At 44.8% G+C, this 22402-nt stretch overlaps 1 protein-coding gene across 4 annotated transcripts in view; it reads right to left on the minus strand.

Annotated features, from left to right (window-relative positions):
• The window catches only part of p38b (p38b MAP kinase), a 56317-nt gene that overhangs the window by 5986 nt on the left and 27929 nt on the right, over window positions 1-22402 (minus strand). Inside the window, exon 12 of one of the 4 annotated variants that reach the window (XM_084578623.1) lies at window positions 10874-19254. The exons of the other annotated variants lie outside the window; for them this stretch is intronic. Coding sequence (XP_084434749.1) covers window positions 19196-19254 — 59 coding nt within the window. The 3' untranslated portion in view covers window positions 10874-19195. Of the gene's footprint in view, window positions 1-10873; window positions 19255-22402 lie in introns of those variants that run through there. 4 annotated transcript variants of the gene reach the window in all.

The raw sequence follows: 22402 nt of genomic DNA on the forward strand, positions 1-22402 counted from the left end.
CAAAATGTCGTTTCATTACGTAAAGGATGAGCCGCCATTGCCGTAAATGGCAGAAGTTGGACGCCACAATTGAAACAACATTGAGGTGAGCGCAAAAAAAAAAAAAAAAAAAAAGATCATGGCGAATTTGGCGTGTATAGGCGGCTGTTAGCTCACCGCAGTTTGGTAGACAGTTTGGTGGGTGGTATTTAAGCTGAGACACCTTGCTGTAATAGCAGAAAGCACTGAAACGACGTCATAAGGTTACTTTTCAGCTGCGCAACCTTTTAGAGGCTTAATAATGACGACGCAAATTTACAGCCGCACGAGGGACCTAGCTGCCCTCCCATTACAAGCGCTTTGCCCTCATAAAGAAACCATCGATCCGCGCGAATGTTACCAAGCGCAGCAATGGCAATCTACCTACTCAAGCGGATGATTTGCGCGAAAGGAGAGATTTCAGGGAGCACCGCGACGCTTTCTAATTATCTGTCTGGACGGTTCGTGAGTACGACAACCTGGAGGGACATATGGTGTGATGGCTGTGCAAGGACCTTCGCGACGACAGGCAGCGAGGTATCACAGAGGGCAGCTTTAAACCTAGGCCCTATAGACACTGCCTTTTTTGTCTAGCACTATGAGCTCACTGCAATGTTAATGAATTGAAGAGCCTTAAGAGCCTTAAGTAAGTAAGGGTGAAGAGAGAAAGAGGAGCCTTAGTGGAGGGCTACGGAGTAATTTCGACCACCTGGGGATCTTTAACGTGCGCTGACATCGCACAGCACACGGACGCCTCTTCGTTTCACCTCCACCGAAACGCAGCCGCCGAGGTCGGGTTCGAACCCGGGTACACCGGCACAGTAGTCGGGCGTCTTACCACTGCACCACCCCGGCGGGGTAAAGGAGGGGGGGGGGGGCGTAACTGAAGAAGGAATTGGCGCTAACGCTGTAATTCGTGGCCGCTGAGCCCCCTAGTCGAAACTGGTCCGCAGCCCTGCACTGGTACCTCTTTCCACTTTCACTTCCATCTTTCCTTGCGGCGCAGTTCAGGTGTCTACGGAGCTGTGCCCCGCCGGGGTGGTGCAGTGGTAAGACGCCCGACTACTGTGCCGGAGTACCCGGGTTCGAGCCCGACCTCGGCGGCTGCGTTTCGATGGAGGCGAAACGAAGAGGAGGAGGAGGAAAAACTTTATTTAGCCCTATATTACTTGGCGGTTTTTGGACGTCTTCAGAGATGTCTGCTTGCTGAATCCATAAGAGTCTTCTCCGTCGACCTCGTCCACTTTTGCACAATGGTCGGCTGCTCTCAGTCCAGAGCTCTGCTGGCTACTGCCGCCCGTTGGGTTCGCTGTACCAGTCCTTGCTGGTCTTCAGCGCGGTCGCTGGACAGCAGTCTCCCATTGCTCCGCACTCGTGTTTCGAATTTTGGGGACCACATCTATGTTTTGACGGCCCATGTGATGTGATATAGTGTTGGTTTTTCATCGCACCACGGACATCTGTCAGCGTATATGGTAGGGTGCATTTTGTTTAGTATGGGGATCTTTAACGTGCGCTGACATCGCACAGCCCACGGACACCTCTTCGTTTCGCTAACTGTGAGCAGATAGCGAAACGAAGAGGCGTCCGTGTGCTGTGCGATGTCAGCGCACGTTAAAGATCCCCAGGTGGTCGAAATTACTCCGTAGCCCTCCACTACGGCTCCTCTTTCTCTCTTTCCACTTTCACTCCCACCTTCCTCCCATCCCTTACGCGCGGTTGAGGTGTCCACAGAAAACAAGTGAGGCAGTTACCGCGCTTTTCCCTTCCTATAAATCAATCAATCTACGGGGCTGTGAGACAGATACACCTTTTCTATGAACCTAAAACAGCAAGCAATATAAGCCTCGCCGCGGTGGTTTAGGGGTTAAGACGGCCGGCTAGTGGTAAATACAGCCGAAAGGCAGGAACAGGCGCCAGGAGGAGGAGGATAAACATGTATTAATTGAGGAAGCCAGGCAGGTAGGAGCTTCCGCAGGATGGCCAGGAACCCTTGAGCTCTGGCGACCTGGGTTGCACGCTCGATATATGGCCCGCAGTTGGATTACCGGGCATAGCGGCCTCCCACTGCTCGTGGAGAGCTGCAGATCCCGCTGAGGGGGGGTCTCGTGAACATACCCATAGTATGTGGTGTAAGTTGGCCCTCTTGTGGCATAAATTACAGTAAGGGGTGTATAATGCAGGGTATGCATGGGCGTAGGTGACTGGATTTGGAAAGGAATGCGTCTGTAATTTTCGCCAGGTCACCTCCTGTGCCTTTGTAAGAGATTCGTGTCCCGGAGGGTATAGGGTACGAGTTTGATGGAAGTGCAGTGTAATTTCTTGATAGGAAACCATACGGTCCTTCGCCGACCTCATGAGGGGTTGTCCCGTAGCCCGGCTGACGAGTCCTCGGGCAAACTTGTGGGCAGCCTCATTACCAGGAAGGGAGGAATGTGCCGGTGTCCAGATTAGCTGTATTGAACGGTGAGTTGTTTGAGAGGCAAGCAGCAATTTGATTAGCGACTCGAAAACTGCAATAAGAAATTGCAGCAAAGGCAGGATATCCCCTATGGCAACAGGCGCCAAAAAGCTGCGCTCTAAGACATTTCGCGCATAACATATGATCGGGCCTGCTAACTGCTAGAGCTAAGCCACCACTGCTGTCTCGCACTGAAAGAAGCGCATTTAAATAGATGAGAAAATAAAGAGAGAAATGCATCCCCAGTTGAAATGCAAGAATGTAACTGTTAAGTTCGAATTCTGAATGCGTTCATCAGCCCCACCGCGGTGGTGCAGTGGTTAAGATGCCCGACTGCTGCGCCGGAGTACAAGGCGGCTGCGTTTCGATGGAGGCAAAATGGAGAGGCGTCCGTGTGCTTTGCGGTATCAGTGCACGTAAAGATCCCCATGAGGTTGAAATTACTCTGGAGCCTCCACTATGGCCCCTCTTTTCGATTTCACTTCCACCTTCCTTCCTTTGCTCCATTATGGCACGGTTCAGGTGTCTATGGTGTGACAGATATTGCGCCAAAGTGCTCGACCAGGCGTACGATTAAGAGCGTTAGATTTAGTTTTACAATTTAATCATTATTCCTCAATTCCGGTACCAATACGTACATCATGAAACGATTCGTTTGGTACCACCCGCACCTTTGTACGACCACTGGTTCGCCCACCACGTCACCCCGAAGCTCGCACCCCATCACGGTTTCGATGACCAAAGGTCGTCTGTGCGAGTCCCTCGCACATGTTCGGATTCAGGCCGAAAAATAATTCTGTCCGCCATATGGAGTAAATTCGCTTAACACCACTCAGAACCCTGGACCTCAAATGGGAGGACCAAAATTTTGCAACGAATGGTGATTGTAAGTGGCGACACACAACCATTCTCAAGTGGATGTAAAGGCGGTCGATAGCAGAGTAGGTAATGAAGCGGTGTTGACCAGGTGGTGGACTCCATAGTATGGTTGATCGCATTGTTGGTCGCGTAGTAGCTAAGAAATTATCTGCCATGCCGTAGCTATGATCACGTGACTTGCCTGCCATCTTGAATCTGGGGACGGAGAAACGGACCAAAAACCGGCAAACATAAGAGACAACACTCCTAAAACAAGCATGTAAGTCCCGCTGCGGTGGCTCAGTTTAACATGCCAGGGAACCTGCGCTGCATAGGTGGCGCTGCAACTGTCCCGCAACTCTACCCGCAACGTGCCTCAAAAATGTTGCTGTTAGCCGCTTGGTTCGCAATGAACGACCGATCATATTCAGCAGCATTATAGATACGCGTGTGACAGATAACGTCCTTGCCCAGGCGCTCTCGGTGTAGCCCAGTTATCTGACACACACCATGCAAAGCTTCGACAGAGCGTGCATTCTGATCCCTGTAAGTTCATGCAGGTGGTGTGAAAACGCCCTACGAAGGCGCCTCAGAGGTATTTGCTCCTTTTTATTTATTTTTTTCTTCTCACTAGGATCTGTGCAAGGCGCGGCGAGTATCCGAATTCGAACCTGACAGCGGCTGCTGCGCTTCGATGGAGGCGAAATGAAGAGGCGTCCATTCGCTGTGCAATGTGGGTGCACGGTAAGGTCAAAATTACTCCCTGGCCCTATTATTATAGCACCTCCTTCAGGTTTCACTCCCACCTTCCTCCCTTCCTTACAGCGTGGTTCAGGAGTTCACAGACGAGTGACAGATACTGTCACTAATTTACAATATAACAGAGGAGTTCACAGAGGATCTGACAGATACTGTCACTAAACTAATTTACAATTTAACAAGCAATATAAAAGGAATCGCAGAATTAAAAAGCAGTTTAAACGCACTCTTTCCTCTACTCCCAGGCAGCACCAAACATTACACTTCACTTGTCCAACTGTCTACCCATGTGAATATTAGAATAATGTTATGTGTTATGTAAGATGGCTGAATGCTACCTAACATTGACGTGACAAAAAAATATTCAGAATAAACATACTGATGTTGGCTTTTGAATGTTACTATGTTTTGTTATATTTAAAACATCCTAAGTTTCACAAAATGTTTTATACACTTTTCACATATTAAAACAATGTTTAGTCATAACTATAAAACATAGCAAATATATTTCAAGCACCAAGTCAAAGAACTTTTGAGCTTTTTCTGTTATTGAACATGTTTTTCTTTAAAATAACACTTCTTTGCAACTAAATTTTTTTACTGATGCCTGCCAGAGAGTGCATGCATAGCCCTATTATTTTGTTAGGAAGCTTTGCTTATTATCCATTTGCCACTATCACTCATGACACACCCCTCATTGATGCCTTTCAAATCTCGACTTTATACTATTTGTTCAGAAGTGAGTTAAGAGTTGTGCTTTATTGTGGTTTTGCAAAGCACTCAAGTTGTGTACCATCATAAGTGGTGGGCCAACAATCTCGTGCAGGGCTGCTTTATCATTTTCAAAAATGTTACTTTATGTTGCAGACATGTTAAGGTTATGTTGCTCTAATGTTTACTCGGATATTATAGTAACATTTATAAGAAACATCATTGGAGCATTCGAAATAATTAAATTAAGATCAAAATAATTTAAACAAAACTGTAACATTGCAGAAGTGTTTTGCTGCTCTTGAGTTAAAGGCATAAGGCAGAACTAGCGCATCTTCTAAACTCAAACCCTGTACAACCTTGAACAGTGCTCAAGAAGCTTTCACTTATAACTATGTTTAAGTCATGCTTAAACCCCCATCATATTTAAATGAAGACGGAAAGCATTTCCGCCATGAACACCAAGACATATTTTTTCTCGCGAAAGTAGGCAGAAAATGTGTACAAGATGTGTATGATTGTTATAATCATAGGTCATTACCTTTGTTCTTGTGTAATGACTTGCTACTTTTTGCGAAAGCTCCCAAATGACCCATGAACCATATTCTTCACTGTATATAAGAGAAATGCGCAACAACTTAGACAGGACACAGGAAGAAACACATACAACAGTTCACGAGTGCTCGTGAACTGTTTTATGTGTTTTTTCCTGTGTCCTGTCTAAGTTGTTGTGCATTTCTCTTATATACTATGCAGAACCAACTAGCCCAACAACACGCTCTTCTGATATTCTGCACTGTTGGTGATTCTTCAAGATAACACATATAGCATTGGCTTTTACTATCAATCCCCGCATCAATCCAACCTGCTGTTGTAGATAACTGCTTTGGACATTTTCTGTTGAACATTAACATACCCATTAGTGGACATAAGTTCAACTTATCAAAGCTTGGTTTTCATACATGCAGTTAACAACAAACTTTCACTCTTAAATAATCGTTCCTTACAGGCTTCGAAATATGCTCCATCTCAGATGTGACATATGAAATAAAATAATGGTGCTTGCTCACAAGATATATGCACAGAAAACTATCTGTTAGTCTCCAATTTCCACACTGTACTGTGCACTGCTCCTGCAATACAGAGAAAGCGCTGTTACATGTTCCAAGATCCTTGTCGTCTGTGGAAACATGAACTGCTGAAAATGCTTGTGCCGCAAGCACCCCTACACAATCTTCAGGCCCCAAGGTGATGGGCTCATTGAAGAAGCAGTGCCTTCGTTTGCAGAAAACTCACTGTTCTCTAACATTTGACATATTTATACGGGTAGCTAAGCGCAGGCTGGAGCCTCACCCCTTTTATCCTTTTTACGATCACGAAAACAGGCACCATTCTAAATAGGGCTATGTCTGAAACTTTCCAAATTGCTTCTCCGAGAGACTATAAAATGCAAGCTTGCCCTCTATCATTCTGACAAGCAATGTAGTTTCCATCTTCAAAAACTCATGGCCATTTTACATTGATGTTCCTCACTTTCCGTAATTGCATCTATTTTCTGGTTTGTCTTTCCTGCTCACAGTGGCCATCTGCTATACTGTGCAGCATTCTTTGTGCTTCCTTTACCTTTTTCCACTCCCCCGTTCGCTTTCCGCTACCCCCATCCTTTCCCACATTGCTGCGGGCATTCCTTATTCACTTCCTTCTCGAGCTCCAGCTTTTCACTTGTTTGAAAGCCATTTATCCACATTCCTTGGCCACATAGCTGGCACTAGAGTGCCCTTTCCTTTCCTCACATGGCTCTTCCCTGTCTGTGCTCTTGGCTAGCAATGCATTCTCAAGGCATTCCAGTTTGGGGACATTTTTGTGGTCAGCTCTGTGTGGAGTGGTATCATATGTGTGCTATGTTTGCCCTGTGCTTTGTGGCACTTTAAATTTTTGTCTACGCCTCGAGGCACTTCTCTCCCTACTTTTCTTACCGCACTACCCCAACCAGCCCCAAAACCGCTGCGTGTTTCAACAACGCTCATGCCGCGAGTTTGAAAGGCATGAGCCATTCATCTGCTTTACCTAGTGGACTGCACATCAACAGCTTTTTGTAAACAACTCTTACAGTGCTCAGCCATGCGTTACAGTTACATCACTACATCCCGACCAATCAGCATGGGACAGTGTCATCACCAGTATCACATAACTAGCAGATGTGCTTATAGAAAGCTGTCATGCAAAAGTGTCATTGCCGCTACCTTGAAGCCAGGTATTGAACAGCACCATGCACATTGAGAAAGTGTGCGCATTCGGATGAGAGACAGTCGCACATACAAACTTCTCATTAGAATAGTCCATGCAAAGGCAGCGCAACGAATTTGATAGATGTGGCCACCAGGGTGCAGCAGAGGAAAAAACAAACTCCACATACGCAAACACACAGAATGCCTTAACAGTATAGCTAAAGAAAGCACATCGAACGGACAAGAAATGCTATGCTTCAAAAACTATTTTATTCTGGAAGCTCAGTGCAAGCAAGACAACAAATTTTACACATGGCACAGGCAACATGCACAAAACTGACAAGCTCAGAAGAATGCACATGTATATGCACATAGAGAACAAGAAATCCCAAGCATACCATGTGCAAATCCAACTTGCGAGACGCAACACTGCTGGGTAATGCTCTGTGCCCAACTTACATGCATCAAAACTTTTCATAACATTGTTAAAAAGGCAGCAGCTCCACTAGCTTTTCCCGCTATTGTTTTTTTAATGCCACATGAGCCATATTTACAGCCCAACATCACATTGCACAAGTTACCCTCTACCAACACCTACACATTCACAGCAGGACAGAAGCCTCCCTTAATGCAACCCAACTATGTCTGTCCTGCTTTAGCCACAGCCACTCCACCGCAGGCAGAATTCCTTGTCTTCCCTCTCCACCTTACTTCAAATCTCCCAAGGCCATATTTTCTGTACTTTGACCTTGACCTGCCCCTGGCCTGCATTACTTCTATTCGTTTTACAATGCCATAACATCATCACTGGCAGTAAACTCCCTTTCCAAATCAGACCATTATTAGGAATTTAGTACTGTGGGGGCCCACAGGATGGAGGAAGCTTCATCACACTCTGGGATATGGGAAAAACCAATGCTCAACTTCTAAAACAGTTTACCGCTCATTACTCATAATGGTAACGAGTCACAATGCTGCTTCTGAATAATACCTAGAGGTCACTAAGTGACAGTAGCCATTGTTTGTATGCTCATATTAGACAAGCATTTAATGTGGCACATAGTTCTTCAGCTCTGTAAAGAACACTTCACTAACATCTGTGTTTGCAGTGTTCAAGTGCACTTGCTTGCTCCCCCTTGCATGCCAGCTGTACAAAACCGATGTCAAACATTTCCCATTTTATTTCCCACTTATTTTAAGTCATAGGAAACACCTATTGGTTTTATGCAGAAGGTGCACGCTGCCATATGGCACATCCTTACTTCTCGATGACAGATGGAAGCCTTTTTCATAGCTTTGCACATATCATGCTCATTCTCGGTGTCTACAAAGTATGAGATAGCTACTGGGTATTTTCTCCTTGTCTCACAAGCCTGTTTCGATTTCTCACAGAAGCCTGATTGGTTGGGCATCTCGCAAGACCACTTTGACATCTCCCATCCTGCCATCACTGTCAGGCAATGTTACTTGCGAATGGAGTTGCCCTGGTTTTTCTGTGCTTTCTTTGCAAGTATTTGTTTCCTTTCTTGCTTCTGGCAGGCAGCTTTTTATTAAATGTTCTTCTCTCACTCAGGCTCAGAGATTTAAATCCTAACAAAAAATGTGGAAAACTGTGTCACAAGACTAACATTCTATCTCTCTCGTGCGCACTGCCAACATCGGTGGCTGATTCACCTCGCTTTGACTGCTTATCTGTTGATCGCTATTTTTTTAATTCGGCACATAGTGGTGTTTCAGTGCAAACGGGCTTGCCAGTGGAAGAGCTTCACCCTAGCACCGCTGAAGCCATCGGAACATAAAAAATATGCTCGATGAGATGCACGTGCTTCTCTGCCTTGGCTTGGCTCGGCTAACTCTGCTGTGCAGCCCATTCCTTCAGTCACCACGAACTAGAGTTCAAGAAACCAAACATGCGTAGCCTTCTGCGCCATGCCCCCTATGAACTTTGCCTTCATTTTGGACATGCACAATAAGGGAGCAATCGGCATGTTGGCATCGCTCCTGGCAAACGATAAACAAGTTGGTGGTGCACAACATGTTGGCGTGATGCCAAGGTCTGTGCTGCAGACTGTGCCTACACTGAATGCACGAAATCGAGGAAGTAGCTAGGGTAAGGAAAGCTAATGCGCTAAATGGATTTCAACAAATTATGCGCTGAACCCACAAAAGCAGCTCTAGAACCCAGTTTGAGAACCTTTGGCTTAACACAATGAAAGAAGTCAGGAACCTGACATTTAGAATGAAAAGTTAACAATGACACTTGGTATACGGCCACTATTCCTTTCCTAGCTTCCTTCTCTTCTGCCATCCCGTCCCTTGGTCACCCACATAGTGTATTTTTTTCAGCTATAAGTACCAACTAGCGTCTATTGAAGTGCTGAAAATTTGCCCAGAAATTTTAGTTCCCACCTACAAGGGAGTCCTCGTAATCGCAAAGCAATCACTACACAAGCAGGTCATGGCTGCTGCAAAGGCAATATGGTAGAACATTTTTTCACAATGCAATAATCGATAAGAAGATATCAATAAATGAATACTGTAGGCAGTGATGTGATTGGCCGAAATGACTTTGCAGAGGCTTTTCGAGCCCATAGTATCTACCATACTTTTTGGTGCACAAGTCACGACCTTCTTTCAGATTTTTCGTCGGTGCTACTTATACGTCGCGAAAAATGGCGTGTAACCAAGCGCCACCTTTTGCCGTTCCTAGTATTGTATCACGTTGATGTATCTCCACTTGCATCACACTTTTTACTTACTCAAGACGATTCCTCACGCGAGGCAAAAAAGCTGACGCAAAATTGCTTGCTGTTGAATATGTGCTAGAGAATGATAATTGTACAGCAGGAAGAAAGCTCAATGTAAACAAATAATTAGCTGAGACTGGCATAAAACGGACAAGACCGCTCTGGTTGATGAAGCCAGCAAAGAAGGCAGGCAACAAAAAGATGGCAAGCCTGCCAGAGCTCAAGCATCATATGCACGAGGCTGTCGCACGTGCGCGTTTTCGTTAAAACTTCATAACAAAGAGATCCTGTCCTGTCTCTCTAAGAGACTTTGACAACAAATAGAAGTTGATCTGCATCGATAGGGTCCCGCATTCTCACCATAAAGGGATTGCTGCAACTGAAGAACAAAATACAGATGTTGCCATCGTCGGTTGCTTTCAGAAGTAAATGAGTGTCAACACGCTTATTGTCATAGTTTAACAAAACTTGAAGTTGGGCTAGATGGTGCATTGTAACTTGACTGAAGATAAAGCGCACGATTTATCTTCAGTTAAGCGCGTGCCCTGTGTCTTCTTCTCTTGTGTGTGTCTTCCCGTGCGCTTTATCTTCAGTCAAGTTATTGTCATAGGCCACAGAAACCTACGTACACTCCACCGCCATTCATGTGAGAACTGTGGCAACCAGTTCTTTTCGGTAAGTACACTGCGAGCTCAAATAGCAGCATGGGAAGGTTTTTTAAACGAAATCTTCTTGGTGATAAATGCATCTTCAGCATGACAGACAAACATCACCAAAACCAAAAATAGCCAGAGAATCAAATTTTTAACAGAAAACAATAACTGGATGGAGTTGCTCTCAGAGTCACAGAAAAATTTAAGTTTGACTTCCAGCGTAGGACGTATGCACGCCCCACATGGTCTAACAGACTCCTTTTGCTACATCAAGAAAGCGAAACCCAAAGCCAATGCCCATTGTGGATGCCAGGTAGTCAGCAGTTTCTCTGCTTCAGCCGAGCAAGGATGTGAAGTCAATATCTGCACTGCCTGTGAATGCCTGCCCCATGTGCATATCGGGTGCGCCCGCCCACACCAAAAGATCACCAGAGAAAATTTTTAAGGCGAAAGCCTTTAATGGCTCATGCTGTCGTGGACAAAGTGTGTCCCATTTCTGCTTGGCCAAAGCAGGATGTGTTCCTGCCATCTGCAATCCCACACTTGAACGCATGCCAAGGAACGCCACGCGACAGGAGCAATGGTGTACCGTCCAAACTCACAGTTGCCGGAGATACGAGGGGGTACCCAAAAGAAACCGAACTTATTTCCTTCTGAATCTATTTATTCACATTTTAAGCCCAAACCTTCAATCTCCTTCAGAGTACTCTTCACTTGTACTAATACACTTGCCTAATCTTTCATTCCACTTTTCAAAAACTTGTTTAAATCTATCTTTTGTGATGCTTGACAGCGCCTGCGTAGTTTTTTTCTTTGCCTCCGCAACATCAGCAAAACACTTTCCTTTCACATATTTTTTTTTTCATTCTGGGAAACAATAAAAGTCACACGGGACAAGGTCCGCGAGTATGGGGGGTGAGCAACAGGGGTCATAACATTTTTGGCCAAATATTGATGATTGCACGAATTTTTTTAACATTTTCATGTGTTCGGGCCGTGGAAGGATGACCAGAACGAGGTTGGTCATCAATTGACATTTCACTAATTTTGAAACAGGAGAACCACTCAAACACTTGAGTTTTCCCCATAGCATCATCCTTGTACGCCATTTTTAACATTTTAAGAGGTTCTGTTTCATTTTATCCGAGCAGAAAGCACAATTTCAGCGCCGCACGCTCGCTGTTCACGAAAACCAGCCATTGCAAAAACGACACTCACCGAAAACAATTGTCACTATAAACAGTGCCAAAGCTAGTACGTCTGACCTTCAGTGACGCCACTCGGCTGACTGACTCTGGAATGTTCACTCTATACGCTCCTAATGACAAAACACGGTACTACAAAAGCGTTGTCTACCAAAAAATTAGTTCGGTTTCTTTAAGTACCCCTTCGTACTGCACCTTTCCTTTCCTGTAAACCAATTATAATTACATGTAGCACTGTAACGAATACCAACAAGAGGCTAACCATGGGAGACAAATTATAGGATAGGAAGGGCAGGCTTTTGCCATTCTCCTCTTAAGAGAAATCTAAGAGACCCTGTAATTTTTTTCACACTTCAGGCCTGTTTCATTTCTTTTCATTGCCCGACCTTACAACAGGCCTGGCCGGCATGATGCCCACCTGGAAATTTCTATTAATGCCACCTAACAGATGTAGGGTTACATGCAGTGGCCAAGAATTTCGTTCTCAAGGAAATGCGGACTTTGGACATAGCCTACTCGCATACTGTGACAATGTCTTGGCACGTAGCAGGCTATGTTTTTTCGTAATCAGTGTAGCAATCACGTCACTGTCTAGGGGCATTCCGCACAACCAGGCTGGCTGCCCAACACACAAGAAGAAAAATAATAATAATAATAATATTCACAGCATCACTTCACTCATGTGACAGTTGAAAAAGGCGACAGAGAACCACTACTGAATATAGTAAAGCCCCGTTGGCATGTTTTTTTTTTTTTTTTTTTTAATGCCAAAAGGAATGCATAAAAAAATAAGAAAATGCATGATCCCACCAGCTCAATTTTAAAAAACGGCAGCTCCTGAAAGAAGTACCAAGACATTTACTGAGAATTTCAGTTCTGTAAAAATGCCAAACAAAGGTCTGAACAGCTCCTTTTATTATTATTCACAGAATTCAGCCTGCGTCTGTGTTGTCTGAAGTGCATATAGACCTTTTCAATGCATATCGTCCGTCGACAGCATCAGACAAAAGCACCCGAAATCTGCTTTGCTCATTTCCACCTGGGCACTGCAGGAAAGCAACCCTGGTGGATGACTGTCACTGCATTCAAGTTTTTTTTCGTGCCCTTTGTGTTCAGTGCACTTGTGTTTTCGAAAGTGTTGCTGAACGTATTATGTGACCACGATTTGTACTAAATTTTAATGCAGTTGGTAGTAAATCATGCTAGAATGAAGGAAAAATAGTTGAGCCATTGGATATCTTTAATGCCCACAATTTCGAGCCCACAAATGGGAATGAATCAATAAGATTTTGCCATGCGCACCTTTTACGTAATGCCACTACTTTTAAATTCGTGCACTCTCAAGCAAAAAAAAATGCCAGCATTACAGGTAAAAGCACGCGTACACACTCCCCTTTTGCTAAAGTGTGAAGCCATTACTACTGGCAAGGCACTAAGTGTGAGGCATGAGAAAAACATTGAGGCTGGTCAAAGACTCTTACGCTGACCTACTGAAGCCCAAAAAGCTAAAACGAAATCTGTTAAAACTCACATTTATAGAATGAGGAGACACGTGGAATTAGACACACGCGGCATAACCACGAGCAAGACAGAGACCTGTTGTGCAAGAAACTGACGTCCGAAGTGCACAGCACTCAAATTACATTATTCACCGGTGAACATAAGCACCGGTATGTGGAGGCTGCAGGGGAGACAGCCCACAACACAGACTGGTCAAATCAGACTGCGTAAAAAGGACGGCAGGACAACAAGCCAGAGCAAATGGCTCATGGCGACAGAAATACACTTGGGACGGTGAGAGCGTGTACAGCACTGCTTCAAGTCCCATCAGCCCTGGCAAGATTCACGGGACATGCGATCATACAGCAATGTTCACGACAGAATCTTCCCCGGATGCAACACAGCTTAGGCACTAAATATCGGCAAGTCACACAAGCAAGACGTCCCCTTTATCTCATAAGAACAGAAAACAGGCTATGCCTGTAGTGGTAGCCGCTTATATTAGGGGTTGGAGGTTTCGGTTTGACCCAAAGAAATTGGAGGGACACTTCAACTCAGCCTTCAACAAGGCATCTCTTTCTGGTCCTTGTTCATATATACATGCACACGGATGTCACTTACCTATTTAAATTTTTGCCTCCATTATCCGATATGTACTACTACAAATAATTGGTAATTCACTGTTAATTTGAAATCCGAGATAATCTGAAGAATCTCTGTGTAGCATAATTCCTGGTGTAAATTTGACTAGATAACTTGAAGCGGCGGCATGCAGCAGCCCTGTTAATTGGAAGATTTGGTGTGCTACACGAGAATGCCTGGTCCCGATTTCCCCACAAACCAATGAAGCCGCACCGCAAACCAATGCCGCTGCTTGATATGCTTAGCACTCGAGTCCTGAAACTCCCACTAAAAAGCAACCTCTATAGTGAGGCTTGAGAAACACTGAAGCATGTGCCTGCAGATAAAACTCATTGCAATGCAGCTGTGGATACCAGTTTAAAGGCAGCGTGCTCTCAGCGCTTCGTCACACTGGAGACACCAGTAAACACAAGCTGGACTGGAGACAGCAGAGGACACACTAATCGCTCTTCTCCAAACTGGCTGTGACCAAAGCAGCATATAATAGAAGTACTGGCCTTGAAGCACCTCCCACCCATATCAGCGACAGTGCGCATACTGCGATGCTGCCAGTTTGCTTCACCTCTGTGCCTGGTGCAGGTTGACTGTCCTCAACACCAGCCTGTGCTGCTTCATTTAATGGTGTGCCGTGGCTGAAGGCTAGCCTACCAGTATGTCGGTTATTTTAATGCAACAGCATTAAAGGCCTCGTTATCCAGAAACTTGAGTTGGCGTTGCAAGGAAAAAACTTAGTTGTGGTTTAGCTCTGGTTGGCCTAGTTGAATTGTGAAAGCAACGGCGGAAGCTTCTTTTGCTTGCTACATTATTCCTCTATCACGCCTTATCTGTGTAAGGTGCAACATTATTGGGGACACTTAAGCTCATTTCTTTAAAGGGCTACTCCAGAGGTTTTTCGATATATGAATTTTCTGTTAAAAATTTTACTATGGGCTGTCCTATCCGCCCTGACGCATTCTACCAAATTTGGGCGCAGTGCGATAATTCGTTGCGCGCAACACAGTTTTAAAATGTGAAGTTTTCATGGCTTCTTTTGAAACGATTTCTGCGGGCTACACTGGGTCTGTGACGTCGCAAAACAGTAAACCTGCGTTACTGCCCACTCCCCGCGTGGTCATGAAATTTTGAGGCCTGAATCGGGCTATCTCAGACATCTTAAGTACTCCCACATGATTTCCATACTTTAATTCCACCATCCAATGCACTTGTGAATGTTTTTCGAATACTGTGTGTGACGTCACTGTTTCGTTGACTGAAACATCGTTTCTGGCCATGAAAGCAGTTTCGGTTTCGGTTTGTTGTTTTTCCTTTCTAAAAATAGTTCTACTTAGAATTTCGAAAAATGTTTTTTTGTGTTGGAGTCAGGACACCCTGAGTAATGCAATGCAGTCAAAAACTCAAAACAATGAAAAAAAAACACTGGAGCTGCCTTTTAAGGGTATGACGCAAGAGCGTAAGCTACCAGCCCACATATAAAGTCACGCTTCAACCAAGCCGTATGGACTTGCATGCGTGTTGTAGGGGTAACAAGAATGCAAATGGTTCTGGCAGGCTGATTCTGATATCACCCTCCCATATGGAAGGAGCGACCAGAGTTGCTAGCTCCTGGCTGTGGCATAGGGGTAACGTGAATTCAAATGTCATGGCAGGCTGATTTTTTTTATGAGGAGATCGCACCTACGCCTCTTCATGACTTAGCACAGCCACCCGAGGTCTCGCTTTGGCTGTCGGAATATTGCTTTCACAACAAAATCATGGGCATGGTGCTGACAAATGGTAGTTGGCAGTTGACATGGCTGAGCAAAGACTTGTTGATGATTAGTGAAACTTAATGAGACAACATAACACCAAAGCTGGGAGGAGCTGCCGATTTGGCAGCTCCTTTGGTGCTAGGTATTGGGTTGCTCATTTGATATGGGAAGGTGGATTAAAAATCAACCTTCCAGCGCGTTTGGATATCGAGTAGGTGTACGTAAATAAAGAACCACTATCATTTCATACCCTTAAAGGAAAAGGTGTCCCCCTAGTTCTTTAGTACCCTCAGAGGTAAAATTGACCTCTGTTCTGAAAAATGACCAACAAAAATTTGGCCAACCTATTTACGAGATGTAAAGCAACTTTGGACGAGCGGCAAGAATTATGCGCCTCATGAAGGTGCTTGCATTTAGAAATATGCCCAGGCTCTACGCATCAAAAAAGGAGCTAGTTAATCCGCACGCAAATTAGTGATAAAAAAAGTCTGAATTACATGCAGTTTGCCTGGCTTGTTCAAGCTGCCAGTCACTCCCTCCAATGAGAGGTAGATTTCACGAGCGCAACAGCAATTTATAATCTCGGGGGGATAACAGCAGCATGTGTACACAATGTAATCTGAAAATACACAGCTGTGCAGATTTGCTAAAGGCCATTCGGGCCACACTCAACTAAAGAAGTTAAGCTGGAGTGCCGCTGCAGTTTTCATCCCTGCTGGCATCGACAAAGTGTTTAAAATTTATTGCTTTAAGTTGCTTGCACACCACGATGCCATCCAGGAAGCTACAAAACGAAGTGCGGTGGTGTTACGAAGCAGGGCAGAGGGAGCATGGAAGGGGGTATGAGCAATGAGTTTTCACGTTTTGCATTGACCTTTTTCGCATAGGTCCAATTGTTTTCTCCTGTGTTTGCCTAACTGAAAAACACCGTGAAAAACACTTTCTGGGCTTCCCAAGTTCAAATTAACAAGGTTTTACTGTAATTAGCAGTCACAAGCTGTTGTTATATAAAACACCACCCAACGCAGGTATAAAGCCACACTTTAACCAAGCGAGGTGAGCATGCTTGCATGGCCAAGAGGCAGCATGTCTAACTCAGGATACAAACATCCAGACGCCTGCATCCCACTATCAGCCTCACATCTCAAAAGCAAATCCCCAGATCGGCCATGTCATGAGGTCTAGTGACATCATGCAACCTGATGACCAGTATGTGCATGACAATGTCAACGGCTTAACCTGCGAGAAGCATGCTCATGATTTTTTGCTCACAACGCCAACGCCGACAACACTGATGCGGGGTTTTATGAATAATATGGCCTTTAATGCTATTGCATAAAAATATGTGGGACTCATTTTTCAAAACTCGCTTTTAGCTGAAAAAGTCAGCACATAGTCCTAGCATGGAAGGCTTTGCTAACCGACATTCACTCAAAATCTGATAGTGGTATTCTTGGACAACCAGAAGTGCTGATGCGCGATCCGACTTATTGCTTTATTAGCTTGCACTACTGTGCTAACCGGGAAGCCCCACGTCCTTGCCGCCTACTAGCTCTGTCTGTTCCCTATCAATATCCACTTAGAACAGTTTATCAGTTCAGTAGGTTTGTCAGCTGCATGTAAGACACACATAAAACTGTGCAAGGCCACCATGAAAAAGTGTCTCATTATCTGGCAATAGCAATGACTCAGTGGCAGTTCCACCACTGAACAAAGTGTGATGCCCTGTCCCCTCCCACAAACCAGTGGAACCCAATGACAACATCCTGGTGTAGTTCTTAAACTTCCGCTTTCATTTTTATCTGCTGGCAATTTCACTTCTCTTGTGTTACTTTTCGTACCTAAGCGCTACTCCACGAGGTGCTAAATCTGAACTCAGGTTTGTGTTTTCCTAGTCCCTGAAATGACCTTGAAGTGTCCTTGAAGTCTTTGAAGTGACCGTGAAGTGACCTTTTGAGCGGAACAAATTTTGAAACCAGTTGTTTCTCGTGAGAAGAGAGTACGAAACCCCGTAGCTACCGCTGCAGCCGATCATCCTACATGTTTTACAGCCGCTTTCTTGCACTGTGCACTGCATGTCATCTTCATAAACTTCATAAACACAAAGCAAAAGCATGAATCAACAAAGCTATATGCATGTTTTCGCGCATCACCTCGGTGTTAAAAATATATTAAAACACTACCATCTGTTCTTAGTGGCAATAGCAATTATTTCTACAAGCCAAGTACCAAGCATTATCAAATGCATGTTAATTACGTCAAACTATTTACGCCGAAAAAAACGCCAAAACAGATTGTAAGTGACTTCTGACCGCTCAGGATTGGCACATTTAAATCGCCTGAAGAAGTCTGTAATCAGTCCGGCAAAATATTATTCGATGCAAAAAGCAAACTGAATATTGTGTTCTGAAATAAGCACCAAAAGAAAGTCTGCCAAATTCTCAAAAAATAAAAACAGAAAAGCCCAACCCCTAACGGTAGTGCAAAAAACACAAAAAAAGGAGGATAAGACCGAACAGGTGCAAAATTAAAAATAATCTTAAGCACGTACCCCATCCTACAGCAAACTATCCGTCTCTACACAGGAACATGAGATTGCATTTTTCGAGAGAATACTGAGCTTTGCCATTATAACGTCTCCAGTGTAGCATGTATACATCCTCCGTATGCACGAGCAAACCTTCAGTTGAAAGTTACAACCTGTTCTGTCTTACATTACTTACACATTACAAACAACGGCCTTTCCTCTCCCCTAAAGTAGCCCCAAGCGAGCCAGTCACAGGCTCCACATACGAAAACTATGCTGCTTGTGTGCAGTATGCCTTTGTCGTAAAGGACGCGTGACAAACACACAATCTAGAAATGCTGCCACACCTCGAAAAAAAAAAAAACAGAGAATATGTACGCTCACAGCGGCAGAAAGACAAGACCAGCATTGAAATCCACACACGATCAGAAAGGCACCTCTGCTAGCTGTGAACCAAGTATCCGGAGAGATATCTTGGTTGGCAGATGACCATTTTCATGGGCACACACAAGCTCCTTGCAGAAAAATGGACTGCTGCGCCCTCAACTCAGCCCAGGCTTAGTCGACACTGACCTTGTTCTCAGGCTCAGCTAGTTTGAAGCTGACAGCAGCTGCTTTGCAAAATCACGGACAAAACATAGACGACACTTCAGCGGTCAAACTCTTCTCGTTAACCTAGATTGTATGAACGGGCATCTGATACTTATGCAAGTAAATGCCACTTGTGTGTTTGCCCACTGAGGCATCAAACCTCACAGTTATTGCTGAGCAACATGAGCAAAGAACTTGATCGCTGAAGTGCAGACCATATTATCTGGTCTGTATGCAATGACGGGGGGGGGGGGAGAGAACGAACACGTGCTCGGTGATCATCGCCATTAGAATGCAGTGAAGCGCGGACGTGCCCTTTCAGTGTCCTACATTGCGTACCCCCACCCCTTCCCCCCTCTACTCTTGTCGACCTTGGAGATCACAAGTGTCACTCACAAAAACAGTCTCCAGGCACACTCCACAACAACTGGCACGTCAGTCTTGTGCACACAGACTTCTTCGCTGGCATGCTTTGCGAACAACCTGGGCGATGGGCGCAGCACTCGAGAGAGTCGAGCAGTCAGTGCTCCCCCTGGCCAGCTGTTGGCTACAGGTCCGACTTGTCAGCCGGTGGCACAAAGTTAGTGGTCTCCTCGTACACCAGCCCTGGAGGAAGAAGGCAGGGGTGCTTGGTTTATGGTTTGGTTTATAGAGGTGTTTAATGGCCTGAAGCGATTCAGGCTAGGAGAGACGCCCCACTAAACATTAGCGTCTGATGGAAGGAGGGCAGCTCTGAGCGATTCCGAAGGGAGCGGAGGGAAAGAGAGAGAGAGAGAGGACTCATTGTGCCAACGTGGCAAGGACAGCATTCTGCCCACTTCCTCAAGGGCTTGAAGGAGGAGGCACTGTTTTCCCCTCCTCGACTCCCCTCTGAGTGCTCAAAGCTCCCGTCGACGTATATATACATGCATGGCACACAGCCAAGTTTACCATGCTCTCATTTCAAGAACAGCATTGTTTAAACATCACACAATTGTCATTCCTATGAAGATCACAGTTTGTAAAGGTCAGAAAATTGCATAAAAGGGAAAGACCACAACGACGCCGTCGGAGATTCATACCAACTGGGAAAGAAAGTGAATTCTTCCCCAGCCATGACCACATTGATTTCTTAACTTCAGCACCGCTTAGACGAGGACTACTGCCAAAATAAAAGGCAGCGCAGAGAGAGTGCTCTTGAGACAAGAGAATGAAAAGTGTCATTGTGCATACTACCCTGAGGAAACTTGCTGCACACTGCTGAGACTATACATTTGAAACTGAATGGACAAACACAAAGAGACCGTGCAGTCTTGCAAATGTTTATTGGTCATATGGTCGCGCTGTTTTCTATACGGATGCTTATAGTATACGGAAGCTACCGTATCATGCCAACCCCTTCCGAAGCCTCACTACACACTTTTATCATTCTGTGTGAGCCCCAATGATAATGCGACGATGCACTCCAATGCTAGGACTGTCCCTGCAAACGCTTCTTTTTTATTTGCCACTCAATTCTTTTAAATGAGTGAGCAATGCTCAGTCTAAACAAAAGAATGGCAACATGGTCAATGCAAAGCTGTCGAGTGACGTAACGACACAAGCCCAAGCCAAGTAACAGCTCACAGCGCCATTCCCCCTTCTTCCAAGAGACAGGGCTGCCATGATGACAGTTTCATAGCATAGAAGGTGATAATCTGGACTTTATGGTAAGCAGAATGGTGACGCCATGAGTTGATAAATATTGGATCAAAGCCACACACAAATAACAGTTTCATGATGTAAGGGGTATGCATTAGCAGCAGCGCTTCTCCTGAACGGGGCAGTACTTTCCACTGACGTGTTCAATCCGTGCGAGCGGCTGCGCGACCCTGTTCATCAATCAGTGTGTGACATGTGCAATGTATTTGCAGCTTGGCTGCCCATCATAAGAAGCTATACTCCCTTTCCCGTACCCTTGACTCTGGTTGGAGACCACAATTTCCCTTTCACCAGCCACAGCCTCCCACCCTTTCTTCATTTTGCCTTCTACCTACCTTCTCTCTCCTAAATGTAGAGGGCAATACACCACTCTCCACTGAGGCTAAAGCAAGAAACTTTTTTGTTATAACAGGCATTCCAATGCATCAAAATGGCATGTAGTTAAACTTAGATGTAGCATACCTTCATGTAGCCAACTGCTTCATATCAGTGTGAAGTTTCTCCATTTCCCAATGACACTTCTACTCAAACGCATGTATACGAGAACTCAAAATAACAAAATATATTTTCGGCGGCTAATGCTGATTTAACGAAATCAATACGCTTGCTACTTTCCAGCTAGTGCTGAGTGATCTGAAATTTGGCCGGACCACACTAAACAGTCATGGCAGTCAAACATGAACAAACATAAGGGGAATGTCTATGATTGCAATGAGCAACCACAGCTGACAAAGCTACATGGAGAACAGAGTGATCTCCACTGGTTTACCTTTTGAAATGTCACACCACATGACACTGCAAAGAAGCGAAAAATGATAGGATATAGCAAAAAGGACACAAGGTCACCAGCCCGTGTCCGCGTGCGGTTGTTTGCATAATTTGAGTACCAATGGCTCTCATGTTGAAGGTAGACGGTGCAAATCACCGGTGACGTAATGTCCAAGAGCCCGTTTCCTATGGATAAGGGGACAGACCGAGAGCGGGGACATGCGAAACCAAAAGTCCCCTCTCCCCCCCCACACCCATATTACAGCAAGCAGCATTGTATGAGCCACAGCAGAGGTGTTGCGGCTGCTGCCGCAGCGAGCCTATCAACATTATCGTCAACCTATGAGAACAATCTCGAAACAATTCTCCGCAGAGGTTAACCGTAAAGACTGTCAAGCTCATTTCAGTTATGTTTTAGTTCGGCTGCTGCACATCAATTTCTTTTCCAGTCTTCCTACACAAACTGCCTGTAAAAAAAACCTGTATGTAATGAAAATTTGAGGACTTTTTTCAATTTCGCTATATGTAAGTTTAAATGTAAAGCCAACAAAAATTCTAAAATGGGTATGACGCTGACACGCCATTTGCAACTTTCCCAGTAGCATAACAGCCTTTGCATGCAGAAAAATGCTGGTAGTTTTCCCAACGACTAATCAGAAGAGCTTAGCATATGAGAAAAAGATGCTGTACTCTCAAACCTGATATTTCTTTCAGTGCCCATTTACAAGGGCAAGTTCAAGGAGCGGCCGTGTAGAAAATCATTCAAAACGAAGTCAAGGAGAAGAGGAGCACAAATGAGAAGCTATCTACATTTTCTTGAAATGCTGTTGCCATACCGAGTGCCGTTTGTGCACAGAGTCGAAGACTATGCATGCATAACATGTGCAGTGATGACAGTCGCATCTTTTAGTAGAATCCTCAGAAGCGGGCCGACATATGAAGTACAATGTGTTTTGTTTCGTGCTTTTCTCAGCTCTGCATACAGTGAGAGCAGTTACCAGGATTAAATGCTCAAATAGCCTCCGTTTGAAACATCCATATACAGCGCTGCCACTAGTATTTGGCAATATTGAGGTTTAGCACATTTCAAAATCTTTCCTTTCATCAAATTACTTTTTCACTTTCTCTCTTTGTCTCTTTCACAGAAATTTCAATTCATGCGAATCCCTCCTTTGAGCAATCGCACCTCATCAACAAAAAGCTGGTGAGGTATCTGCATGCTGGCAGAAGACTAGTTGAAAGAGACCGATCAAAAAATGACCAGAGCCCAATGGGACCATATAGAAACTAACCAGGACACATTGTA

Source organism: Amblyomma maculatum, chromosome 9, assembly GCF_055883805.1.
Source record: "Amblyomma maculatum isolate TAMU_Amacu chromosome 9, ASM5588380v1, whole genome shotgun sequence".
Lineage (NCBI taxonomy): Eukaryota > Metazoa > Arthropoda > Arachnida > Ixodida > Ixodidae > Amblyomma > Amblyomma maculatum.